Genomic DNA, 13,750 nt, shown 5'->3' on the forward strand with positions numbered 1-13,750 from the left:
CCAAGAAAGCTGCGAATCTCTGTGAGTGAGGACGGTCTGGGCCAACTTTGAACCATCTCTATCTTCTTCGGATCAACCTGAATACCCTCACTGGACACCACGTGCCCCAAGAAAGCCACTGAACTAAGCCAAAAACTCACATTTGGAGAACTTTGCATAAAGCTTCTCCTCCCTCAATCTCTGCAACACAACTCTCAAATGCTCTGTGTGCTACTCAATCGGATGTTGACTTATGTGAAATAGGGCTCGGATGTGAATTCCGATGGTTTGGATAGCTTCGGGAGGTGATTTGGGACTTAGGAGCATTATTGGACTGTGTTTTGGAGGTCCGGAGTGGATTTAGGCTTGAATTGGTGAAATTGGAATTTTGGCGTTTTCTGGTTGACAGGTGAGATTTTGATATAAGGGTCGGAATGCAATTCCGGAAGTTTCAGTAGGTCCGTTGTGTCATTTGGGATGTGTGTGAAATTTTTTAGGTCATTCAGACGTGGTTTGGTAGACTTTTTGATCGAAAGCGGAATTTAGAAGATTTTGGAATTCTTAGGCTTGGATTCGATGCAAATTTGGTGTTTTGATGTTGTTTTGAGCATTCTGAAGGTTATAACAAGTTTGAATGATATTATGGGATATGTTGGAATGTTTGGTTGAGGTTCCAACGACCTCGGGTGAGTTTCGGGTGGTTAAACGGATCAAATTGCATGTTAAAAAGTTGCAGGTTTTAGCTTCAGTTCTGTCGTAGGTTTTTCTTCTTAGCGATCGCGTGAGGAGGCTCGCGATCGCGTAGAGCTGTCTCAGAGGGGCATACAGGTTATTCTTCGCGTTCGAGTAGATAGGGTTGCGATCACGTGACTGTAGGTTTCTGTGTATCGCGTTCGCGTGGGCTCATTTGCGATCGCGTAGGTGTAAGACTCTGAGCATCGCGTTCGCGTGGGTATATACGCGATCGCGTAGAGTGAAATTTTGGTCCAGTGGAGTTTGTGCTTCACAATCGCGATGGGTTTTCCGCGATCGCGATTAAGTAAATTAAAGAGCCTGGCAGAATGTTTAAAAAGGCCATTTTCGTAATTTTTGGCCTAAGTCCACCATTTGTGACTCGGTTTTGGAGCTTTTTAAGAGAGATTAAAGAGGGAATTAAAGAGAACTTATTGGAGGTAAGAGTTTTGGACTTTATACTCAATCCTAATGTGTTTTCTACCTAATTAATCATGAAATTTAAGCATAATATTGAAGAACTAGGGCTTGTAATTGGAGACCTAGAATTTGGGATTTAAGGGATCATTTGTGGTTGGATTTTGGTGATTTTGATATGAATGAACTCATGGAGTGATAAGGAGTCTATTAATGTAATTTTTATTGGATTCCAAGACGTGGACCCGGGGTCGGGTTTGGCTAATTTTGGAATTTGTGTTGTAATTTGATTTCTTTCGAGTGGGCTATGTTCCCTTAGCATATTTTGATGATTTTGGCTAGATTCGACGCGAGTGGAGGCCTATTCGAGAGGCAAAGGCATTGCGGGCTAGAGTTTGGACCGCATTGAGGTGAGTAATAATTGTAAATGTTGTCCTGAGGGTATAAAACCCCAGATTACACATCGTTGTGCTATATTGAGGTGAGGCACACGCTAGATGACGAGCGTGGGGTCGTACACCATTTGGGATCACGACTTAGTCCATCCCGAATGACTGTTTTACTGCGTAATTGATTGAAAACTGTTTTCTATCATCATGTTTTGGGCTGAATGCCATATTTGGGCCTCGTGCCAATTGTTTTGGACCCTTAGGGAATTTTACTGTTATTTTCTCACTGTTTTGATTTTATATCTATAGTCAGTCATGCTACATTCTATTGTTTTCATAACTCAGCCATGTTTACTCTGTTTTAACACTTAAATGTTATTTTTGGGTTGAGCATCATGTTTTACTGTGCCCGAATGGCTTTTAGAGATTTCTGACTGAGTAAGGCCGAGGACCTGAGTTGTACGCCACGAGGTGGCTTGATATGAGGCCGAGAGCCTATTGATTATGCCACGAGATGGCTTGATATTGTGCTTCGGCCGTAAAGGGCCCCTCCCGGAGTCTGTACACCCCCAGTGAGTGTGGTACCCATTGTGATATGAGATTTAGCCCGAGGGGCTGGTGCTGTTCCATGTTATTGCCCGAGGAGCTGATTCTATTGACATTGTGCTTGAGGGGCGGATTTTATGTATTTATCTTTTCTAGCTGCTTTTCATTTACTTGCTTAAGTGTTAAAAAGGTGTTTTAAAGAAGCTTATTCTGAACTAAGGTATTTTTTATAGGATATCACTGTTTCATTGACTTTTATTGGTTTACACTACTTCTTTATAGCATGTTGTTGTATTTTTACGTAATTTCTTATCGCTCAGTCTTCATTTATTATTATTACTCACTGAGTTGGAGTACTCACTTTACTTCCTGCACCCTGTGCGTAGATTCAGGAGCTTCAGGTCCCGCCAGTGAGGGTTGATTGCTCTCAGCAGGCCATTTGGAGTCCACTAGGTAGTTGTTCGGCATTCGCAGCCTAGTGTTTCTCCCTCCTATCTTACTTTCTGTTCCTAGTTCTGTAATAGACTGTATAAACCCCTTTCAGACTTGTAGACTTATGGTAGATGCTCATGACTGGTGACACCCTGATGTCAGGCTGTGTTGGTTTTTCCGCAAATTGTACTGTTTCACTATTTATTTGAGATTTAATCATGTTAAAGACTTAAATTGTGTTATTTTAATTGCTTAAAATGAATTGGGTGTTGTGTCGGCTGGCCTTGTCTTCACGAGAGGCACCATCACGACCGGGTTTGAGTTTAGGGTCGTGACAGGGGATCTCAAACAATAAAGATATGCAACAAATAAAAAAAGGCATTAGGACAGAAAGTTACTAAATACTGTGCCAATCAAAGGTCGACCACAATACGCAAGTGAGTGGAACCAATCCTTCGTGGTCACATGACACGAGCCAAAAGTGAAAGCTTCTGCAAGCTTATTTACTTCATCGGTATAAATATTTTTGGCACTTCAACTCACAAAAAATAAAAAGTAATCAGAACTACCTTCATTGACAAGTATAAAATTAGAACATGAAAGCTTAAAGAAAGTTAAGATACTTTCGTCTCGTATCCATCCATTATCAACAAAACTCTTTGGCCAATAGCAATAAGGGATCAAAATCATCAATCTCGATCGTGAAAGGATGCTTGATATAAAAATAAGTTTGTGTGTCAATCCTGATGCCCCCGAATCAAAAACTGGCAAATACTGAGATTTGGCATATTTTTCTGGTATTTCTGTCGAGCCGACTGTTCAGGATAAATGTAATCCTCTTCTACGTCTATGATGGGTGGTTTGTGAAGAACAATTTGGGACATCTGTAGCGCAGCTAAATCTTCATCGCTAACGTCATCCCAAAATGTATCACCCTTGACATCACCTGCTGCCCCTTAGACAGAGAAAACCAATAATAAAAAATTTTCAAAATGAAGAAAAGAAAAATCAGACAAAAAAAGATAAAATGTAGAACGAATACCATGATCAACACCATCACTAACTCCCTCGTTTGCTTTGACACCTAAATCTGTTTGGTCAGCTAGCGTGTTATCTTGATTCACTTGCTCGACAAAATCAGGAACAACATCATATTGATAGCCATCATATTCACCGAAACCAGATGTATTGTCATCAGACACGCACTGACGAATCTAATAAAAAATAAAAGAGAAGACATAATTGTTGAGTGATGATTCAGAGAAGGTATAACTATTGAGTGATTTGGTTTTATCAGTAAAACATTACCTTAGAATTAGGAACCTCCTCCCTCGTTTGCTTGGTTTCCTTCATATTCAGAAAACTGAATACTTTTTCAAAGGAAGAAACTATATAACTATTGAGTGTCATAACTATATCAGTCAACTACAGCAAAAAACAACAAAAACAACAAAAGTAAGTCAACAACCATGTTTATAACCAAAAAATCATGTATATACAAAAAGTACCAATAAACTACAGAAAAGCTAAAGCTACAGTACCTTTCCAACAACACTCCTCAACTTCTCAACTTCAGCATTCAATAGATCAATGTGCGCCGAATGATCATAACTCGGGTTAGGTTGTTGCTCCGTATTCTGAGGATAAGGTCGTTTAGATTGTTGCTCCAGATTCTGAGGACAAGGTGGAGATGCAGAGACAGAATTATCAGTGTGAAAGGCAGGCACCTCCCCTGATGCAACATCATCGGCATTAACTTCAAAACGCGTGGCGATGTTCAGAGTTGACATCTCTTTACGAGTAGGGGAAATATTCCTATAGTTCAACTACAATAAGAAAAACTGGATTACAATAGCAGAAAAGGGAAATTGTGACATATTCATAATTATACATACTTACAGAAAAACTGAAATCATATATGAAGAAGTATTATGGTACAAAATGTTTACCTTTTCGATACTAGACATGATCACCCCGCCTGTCAACTCCGCATATGTTGGAGTTACAGTGATTTTCCAATTAAGAATGCATGGCACATTTGTGCCAATGCGAACAGCTAGATACTTGTCAACCATAGAGCAACACTCAAAAAAACCATATTTGTAACGCAAGTGGCAAACCTCTGAGCCTATACATTGTCAAATAGTCACGCTATTTGTCCCTCATTGTCTTTAAAATATCTTCAAATGATTTTTTCCCCAAGCATACATCTGATATTGACCACTTTCAATGATATCAAAATCATCTTTGTTGATACCATGATTATTGGCATCTGAGAATATGAAATGATGGACAAACACCATCAAAGCCATCTTGAACGCATCTTCGTCCGACTTCCAGTCCTTTTTCTTGAAGCGATCAAGAAGCTGCCCCTTCGTTATAGCCTTTTTTCCATCTCCTGGAAAATACTCTTTTAGCAATCTATTGACATCTGGTTTGTCATAGACAGTGGCGTCTTCTTCTACACACTTCAAACCAATGATAACAACAAACTCTCTAATGCCAAAAACGCAGCAAATAACCATTAATTTTAACCCACAACTCCATTTCCCGCCCCGGGATGACTTCGCTTAATAGTATACAATTAATAAGTTGATTTTGAATTTTAAATTGAGACAGGTCCAAGAAGTATCCAAAACAGCTACCACGAAACATTTGAAGTTGTGTGTCAGTCAAACATTGCTTCAAAATACTGACAAATTCAGTCTCGGTATGAGAACTAATCCTGTTGAGAAATGATCAACAAATTCAGTCAAACATTGCTTCAAATCACGTGCTTACAGAAGTCTCCAACCTTGCATATGGAAAAATAACAAGAAAGAAATCAGGAACAAAAACTATACTAAAATATTGTATAAACATGTATAAATCAGTGTAGTAGTACTTGTATAAAGATGTCTAAACAGATGTATAACTTTGTATGAAATTGTATAAGGATATATAAAATTAATAGCAACGTAGGGAATACCTTCAGCTTAGCTTTTCTCTCCTTCAATTTGCGGCGAGTAGCAATCCTTTGTTCTTTGGATATGCAATCAAGACCACTCTCACCATTGTCCTCGATCTTGCTCATTTTATGCTTAACATCCTCGATCTTGCTCTTTTTATGCTTAACGTCCTCGATCTTGCTCTTTTTATGCTTAACGTCCTCGATCTTTTTCTTTTTCGGTTTAACACTGGGGCCTACATCATCTTTATCAACCAAATCAAATTTCAATTTTTCTTTGGATTTTTCTTGTCTCTCACATTTCTTACTCCTTATTCTAACAATGTTAACCGGAGTAGGAGTATTCTTCATTTGCGAACGAGTCATTCGACTGCTCTCTTGTTGCAACTTTTTTGTAGGAGCAGGAGACTCAAAATCATCATTATCGGGAGCCTGGACATGCATATTCGCTTCAGAAGCAGGGGTTGAGGGCAAGTCCCTCGATGATTTAACTGGAGTGGGAGAATTCCTCATTTGCGAACGAGTCATTCTACTACTCTCTTGTTGTGACTTTTTTGTAGGAGCAGGAGACTCAAAATCATCATCATCGGGGGCCTGGACATGCTCATTCACTTCAGAATCAGGGCTTGAGGGCAAGTCCCTCAATATTTTCGTAAAATCGAGCTTAACACCTTTTCCAGCAACCTTCATACGACTTTTAGAAGCATACATTTTCGAACGCATTTTCTACTATAAAACAACAAGCTTTAACAAAAGTGAAGACAATTGAAGGAAAACACAAAAATCAAACCAAAAACAAAGGCCACGAATACAAAGCAGAGGCCAATTTTTCCAAATTGTAACAAAACTCAAAAAATAAATTCTACCCTAAAAGTCGAAATAATAAAGCATGCAAACTGAAACACCAAGTTTAGGCCCAGAACGAGGATAGAAGGAACACAAAATCAAACGGAAAACACAACATTGTAAAAAAAAAAAGCAAAAACAGAAAAGCAAAAAATTAAAAATAAAACAAAATTTAAAACCAAAAATGTGGTAAAAGCATAAAATGAAACGAAAATTACCTGAAAATAAGAGTGAAAGCTCGAAAAGTTACTTGAGACCCAACAATGGAGGACGGTTGCCTTCGTACTTCTCTGAAAAAAGCGTGAGAAGAAGAGAGAAAATTTAAAAGAAAACTGTTAATAATATTTGTGGGTTACCGGGTATAAATAAAATTTCAAAACATATACAACATGGGCTAAACCAGGCTAGGGCTTCAAATATGGGCTATTTTCGGATAGGCTATATAGCCCAAGTGATATATTGTAATTTCTTCTTTAGATAACTGACTAATGCGACAAAATAAAAAGAAACTATACCAAAACAGGATTTGAATAAGCTACCCAATCGTTTTGTTGAAGAATTGGGTAGGGGCCGCGCGGACGCAAGCCTCGACCACTTGGGTCGACCTTAGGCTAGCACCCCTCCAAAGTGCAATGGAGGTCACTAGCCTAGGCCATGGGCCTTATTGATCGTCCATTGACCCCGTCCAGGTAAGTATGTTTCCACAGAGCTCCTCCCAATGCTTTTATATCTTCCAGCTCCTTTCATTCATTTGTCCCATCCGATGAGGGACATCACACATTCAAATTAGTGACCTTTCTCAGCTCACACCGAAGAAACATGAGACATCAATCATTGAGCAGAGCAAACTCAGCAACTATACTGCTACTCCGAAAGAATGCAAATGTGATAAAACAAAGTAGTACTTATACATCTACTGTTATCCCAAATTATTTTTGCTTTTGATCCCAATGTAAAAATTAAGTTGTCTATCCTTTTTAACCTTTTGATTATTTTGATAAGTCTTTGTCAAAGTAATTACTTTTGTTGTATCCATGTTACTATTGAGTGTTAAATTACGTTTAATTCATCGTCCAATAGTCAATCAAAACATACATTTGATGCACAATTTTTTTCAATCGATATCATAACTCTTGGAGACACAATTTTGTTCTAAGTGGAATGTTATCCTTCGTGTAAAAAAGAATTAAATTGTTTCTCTGCTCACATATTTGGTCTAAAAACATGAAATCCTCACAAAGACAAGAAGAATGGGAAGACATTGGAAGGCTTCACTTTTTCTAACATTTCTAGTACCGGCCAATTCATTCGGGTGAGACATCTTACGATGTCATGATGCGCACGTTCCTACGGCCATTCCTTTTATACTTCTGGCTTGCGAGAGTTTTTTTTTTGGATACTTGGCCAGAGTCTGACATGTTAGCCCTAAGTAAGTATTGTGATGAAGTGGTTGTTTCTCCCTCGACACGATCGTAAGAGGTCACAATTCACCCAAGACAATCATCCAGGGTGAACAAGAAATGGGGATCGGATGTGCGAAATTCCCGCAAATGACTGAGATGTTCAGTCGACTCCCTCCCCTTTGTGGGGTTCTGACCCTTACGAGTGAGCAGAAAAGGGAGGAGGAAAGAGGCCCTGGTGAATCGTTATAATTAGTGAATAACCATTATAATTAGTGAATAAGTGTAAGCGTCGTTGCTCGACAGTTTAGAATGAACGTTCAACGTTCAGTGAGAACATAATAATTCCCTTACTAAGTTTGTAAGTATATTCTTTTACCTATAAGTATATCCACTCACAAAAATACGAAGGGTAAAACCAACTAGCAAATCCAAATTAAACGAAAGTGCACCATTTTTAACTGAAACAAAAGTTTAACAATAAAACGTTACCACGGCATCTCAAATTTATTTAGTCTAAGAAGAAAATGGGTTGTGAATATTATACTTGAATTGTTGGGGGAACTCAATGAAGAGAACCCATCCAAAAATAGGCGTATGCCACAATTTGCGGCGTGCACACGGTATTCTTTAGTAAAAGGCGAAAGAATAGTTCGCTTTGTGCTCACCGCGTAGCTGCATGAGGATTCTAGGTGACGCGCATTGAATTTTATAATAACGTAAACACCTTGCAGTTGCTTTCTCTTTCGATGTGGTACGGACATAGGCCTCTGTTTCATACAACTCCTTAATTGAAGTAATTACTTTGATTTGTCTTTGACTGGTAGAAAATTGAAATTTCCTACTTAATATGTAAGGAAAGAAGAAAAAAGGCCAGGTCTTTCAGTTTTTGCTTCGTTTTCCCCATTCTTTCCTTTCTTTTCTTTAGTTTTACAGCACAACAGAACATGTAACTGGAATAAGAGAAAAGGGAGAGTTGGAAGTTGATTGAGATTAATCTGGTTCTTTGAAAGTTGTTAACAAGTTGAAGTTTTAACTGAAAAAAAGAAGATAAACCTTTGAGATTGTAATTACAACAAATATTTGCATATGAGAGGGCACAAGATCTTGAGACTTTTTTCATCAATAGATTTTTTGTATATGGAAAAGTATATGTATTAAGAAACATGACAACAAGGGCAGTGCTACAGCAGGGGGCTACTCCCATTCTAGTTTTAACCATTTAAAAGCATCTAAAGACTAAATTTCGATGTTGTCTCTAAATAACTGTATATAAATGTCCTTTACCATAGGGGTGGGCATAAAATCCGAAAAATCAAATTCCGAACCGAACCGAATTAGTTTGGTATTTCGGTTTCGGTTTTTTCGGTATTTCGGTTTATTTCGGCATAGAAATTACGGTATTTCTGTAGTTCGGTACGGTATACAACATCGGATTTTTGATATTTCGGTATTTCGGTATACCAAAATATTTTAGTCCAACCCCAACTTTATTTTTATTTTTTAGCCCAATAACCTTAAGCCCACACCTCAAGTCCAAAACCCCTAATTCCCTAATCCCTTAGGCTTAGAGGCAGACAAGAAAAGGCATATGGTATATACTGCTGTTGTGTGATTGAACTGTACAAAAAAGAAGCAGCAGGGAAGATTTTGGTAAATTGTTTAGGCTCGTAAAACGCAGCCAGTGATGTTATTGGAAATATTTATTGATCAACTTTTTGAAATAAGTTTGTAGTCTTGACATTTACATGTAATGATCTGTTGAGATGACCAACCAACATGAAACTGTTTATATGCCTTTTGAACTAACGCGCAAACTCCTCAATGTGCAGGGAAGTGAATATTTTCAATTTGTGTAAACAGCATGTGTTGCAGGTTACTTATCTTAGATTCTTAGTAGTGTAATGACAAAACGTCCCTACAAGTTTAGATGGAGACGGTGCGATACCGAAACTGTACCGAACCAAACAAGAAAATACCGTATCGAACTATTTTGGTATGCACAATTAACATACCGAATACCGAATATCGAATCGTAATCATAAATACTGTACCGAAGTACCAAACGCTCACCCCTACTTTACCACCCTCAGTCATAGATATGCTACCTCGAAGTTTTGTTCAATAATTGTGTAGATAAAGATCACCAACCTAGGTCATAGGTCTTATTGATCGCCCATTGACCCCATCCAGGTAAGCATGTTTCAACGTAGCTCTGCCCTATGGTTTATATCCCTGCAGCTTCTGATTTCGCTTTGTGTCAGTCGATATGGGACATCTTGCATGAGTGTTAAGTTATGTTTCATTCATTGTCAAACTGTCAGCCAACATGTACATTTGATGCGCAATTTTTCAGTATTGATATCACAACTCTTGGAGAAACAAGTTTGTTCTAAGTGGAGTCTCATCCTACATGAAAAAAGATAATTAAATTGTTTCACTGATTTGGTCAAAAAACGTGAAATCCTCACAAAAGACAATACGAAATAAACTAAAGAGTATACCACTTTTAACTGATTTAATAGTGGAAAATAAATTCCTATAAAAAAATCATTAAATATTATACTAACAAAAAATAAATATGAACCCATAATATAAATTCAACACTAAAAACCACCAATGGAACTTCGATTCTAAATTGCCTTTTCACAAAACCTCATATTTTACTAGCGTAAGTAGGAATCAAACTCTTAAATTGAGGTGGCAAAATGGTTAAAAGAAAACAGTTATCCCCTCATATTATCCATCAAAAAATTGGTTGGATAATGAACTATTTAAAAACGGGTCGATATGGATAAGTAATCATATTATCTACTTAGAAAATGTTTAATCAAATGGATAACTAATGTGTTTAACTTTTACATTTGTAAAACCTCAAATTGGAGTTTCTCAAGTTTGGAAGTCTAGAAATTCTCACAAGTGATCATATTTAAGAAGTCATAATATGGACATATTATCCGCCGGATAAACTCATTTTTATCGGTCTCAAATACGGGTCGGATAATTTATCTATTTATTTAAATTACCCATTTTGACCCGCTCATGTCCAACCCGACCCGTCCGTTTGCCACCCCTCCTCTTAACTATTATAGTCCCTCCGTTGTTTGACTTGACTGGGCACGAAGTTTAAGAAAAAATAAGACTTTTGAAATTTGTGATCCTAAACAAATCAAAAAGAGACCCAAAATATTTGTGTGATTATAAAAGCTTACTTGAATTGTAAGGGACACTCAAATTGAGAACCCCTCCAAAAATAGGTGTATGCCATTAAATGCAGCGCGCACACGATATTCTTTAGTAAAAGGCGAAAGAATAGTTCGCTTTGTGCTCACTGCGTGGCTGCATAAGGATTACTTCAGTTGCTTATCCATACGCCATAAACATGTAATTGAAATTTTATTACAAATCCTTAATGGAAGCAATTACTTTGATTTGTCTTTAATGGTGGAGAATTGAATTTTTCTACTCCTTAATGTAGACTTCTCTATAATAGCGTCATTTGTCCGGGCATCTTTTGGCTGTTGTAATGAATGACCATTGTACACATATAATAGCATTTGGCATTTTAATCTTATTTGAATATTATAAAAAATTTAAGTAAATTTTTCCCAAACTTAATTTTAAATATTATAAAAGAAAATATAATATTTAAAAGCTTCAACAGATATTCATATTTCATTAATTTATTTATTTTTAAAGTTAATACAATAGTATTAATAAATCCATAACTAGGTGGACTGTACCTACAGTTACAAAGAGTTAGACTCTCCAAAGCACATACATATTTTATGACTAATTGCTAATTAAAAAAATTCACGTTTAATGGAAGAATGTACAATTACAGCTTGTTTCTTGTCTTCCAGTCTTTTCATAGCAATATAATGTCTAATTTAGAATAAATGACCAGAAACATAAGTGGAAAATTTGGTACTGTATACAATCAATCAGAAAGTGAAAGGAAAAATCCATCAATATTTGAGCAGGGTTTGTTACCTTAAGGTAACTTTACCATGAATGTACCGGTATAATGATAGCGCTGTATTATAGGTGAAATGTTGTTATAGAAAAAGTAAAATATAACATGAAACATGAGATCCAAAAAGAAACTCAACCGCTATAATGAAATTTGTTACAGCATAGAGGTGTCAATAGTTCGGTTCGGTCGGTTATTTTATAAAAAAAGTTTGGTTCAAACTTTTCAAAATAGTCTCAATCTTTCTTCTGCATCGGTACAGTTCGATAAATTTTCGATATTTTTTTAAAAACGTCATGCAAGAGTTGCTAGTCAAAGTTAGAATGCGATAAATGTGTACTTGCATATGACATTAACCAAACTTTCTAGACATTTTTACTATTTTAGAAGTGATGATGAAACATGGAAGATGTCCACAATAAAGATTCATCCCATTATTCTATGGTAGTGTAAAATAAATTAAGTAAAGATAAGAGAAATATAAATTATACGAGTGGAAAGATACTAATCAAGTTGGACTCAAGAATAACGCTTAGAAGATTAGTATCTGTTGGGAATAAACGCGTAAAAATAATATTCACGGTATTAATGATAAATGCAGACCAATAAGTTATGGGTAAATCAACAAGAATAAAAATGCAGCAAAAATGACACCAAGATTTTACGTGAAAACCCTTCTGAATAAAGGAAAAAACCATGGCCAAGAAGAGCAACTGATATCACTATAGCGAGGAATTTTACACTGTGTAGTAACGAGTACAAATACTCCTAAGACCACTACACCCTCAAAGGAAAAAATACTCTTTTGCTTTTTCCCCATCACTACATTATCTCTCACACTCTATTTTTCTTTACAAACATTTTTTTATAGTCTATGGAATACCTTGCTTTCTATCTTTCACTCAGATGTGTTGTCTGAGATTTTTTGGTGTATATACATATAACACTCCTCAAATCTATAAAAGTTTCAAGACCCGCTAAATATGGAATTTAATTTTTATAATCTTAAATTATACTCCTATTACGAATTAAAACCCTTGTGATTGATTTTGAGTTACTTCTCTATTTATAAATAATTGGATATACAATTAGGGGAATATTAATAATTTTACTATTTTATATTATTAATAGTGGGTATAGTTAAATACTAGTTAAGTCAAAAAAAAAAAAAACTCCTAAAATTGGGCCTAAGGCCCATAGAGTAGTCTGTACACGAGGGAAGTAAAGGCTCAAGCCTTGGACTAAAGGAAAATAAAAGGCTCAAAAAAGCCTTAGACAAGTCAGGCACAAAACAGAAGGCTTAAACTTCTGCCATTCACGTAACAATAAGAAACAGAGGCAGCAAGTTTGTTTACGCAGACAAGGAAATTATAGGTTCTTTACAAATCACTATTTTTTGAACTCAGGTATATAAAAAATTTTGTTTTCAATTATCCTAAAGTAGTAGTAGGTAAGAATTGAATAGTCAATTCCCTTCTTTCTCTATATCAACAGTAAAGTTCCGTGTTTAGGTGCGAATTTTTAAAATTAATTAAAATGCACTGGTTGTTGTAGAATCCATTGTTTGACTGGTGTCAATTGGACTGGGGCCTACGTATTGGCTCGAGAAGTTTTGAGGTGAGTTGATATAACCCTTTACTAAAGTGGTTTAACTCACAAAAACACGCATACAAGGTGTTTGATGAATTGCTTAAAATAGTTTATATTTACTTAATTGGAGCGAGTGAGTACTCATTAACTTAGAATTGTTCTAGCAAAAGTTTAGATGATTTATTATGATATATGTGCATAAATTTTCAGATTTTTGTGTTATTCTTATATGCTATTTTCATGTTGAAAATTTATGAAGAAGCAAGAATCTTTAGAAATACTTTTACATGTTTATTTCATTTTTATGACATACTTTACATTTAAGGATACCAGCATTAGCATGTACATGATGCTCCATAAAGAAAAGATTTAGACTTGAAAAGTCACAAGAAGATTTTTGGGAGTATCCTTTATTCTGAGAAGGGGTCATCGTCCACGCCGAGGGTCCTGACCAAGGCGTTGACTTCCTGAAACTACTTGTGCCAAAGTAGGGAGCACA

General features: G+C 36.4%; 1 protein-coding gene, 2 non-coding genes and 1 pseudogene across 3 annotated transcripts; all 4 read right to left on the minus strand.

Moving 5' to 3' along the window:
- Positions 1 to 3,002: 3,002 nt before the first annotated feature.
- Positions 3,003 to 5,915, minus strand: LOC107821109 (uncharacterized). The gene is made up of 6 exons (XM_075250151.1): positions 5,464 to 5,915; positions 4,445 to 5,289; positions 4,037 to 4,321; positions 3,804 to 3,920; positions 3,538 to 3,709; positions 3,003 to 3,450 (listed from the first exon to the last, which is right to left on the minus strand). Exons 2-6 carry the CDS (start codon positions 4,568 to 4,570, stop codon positions 3,233 to 3,235), a joined length of 918 nt encoding a protein of 305 aa, XP_075106252.1. The 5' UTR covers positions 4,571 to 5,289; positions 5,464 to 5,915; the 3' UTR covers positions 3,003 to 3,232.
- Positions 5,916 to 6,862: 947 nt separating this feature from the next.
- Positions 6,863 to 6,985, minus strand: LOC142165421 (U1 spliceosomal RNA; annotated as a pseudogene).
- A 1,263-nt stretch (positions 6,986 to 8,248) lies between these two features.
- LOC142164949 (U5 spliceosomal RNA) lies at positions 8,249 to 8,365 on the minus strand. The gene has a single exon (XR_012696039.1). It is a non-coding gene; the product is annotated as a U5 spliceosomal RNA (small nuclear RNA).
- A 2,548-nt stretch (positions 8,366 to 10,913) lies between these two features.
- LOC142164968 (U5 spliceosomal RNA) lies at positions 10,914 to 11,029 on the minus strand. Its single transcript, XR_012696047.1, has one exon. It is a non-coding gene; the product is annotated as a U5 spliceosomal RNA (small nuclear RNA).
- Between the last annotated feature and the right edge of the window lie 2,721 nt (positions 11,030 to 13,750).

This window comes from Nicotiana tabacum, chromosome 1 (assembly GCF_000715075.1).
Source record: "Nicotiana tabacum cultivar K326 chromosome 1, ASM71507v2, whole genome shotgun sequence".
Lineage (NCBI taxonomy): Eukaryota > Viridiplantae > Streptophyta > Magnoliopsida > Solanales > Solanaceae > Nicotiana > Nicotiana tabacum.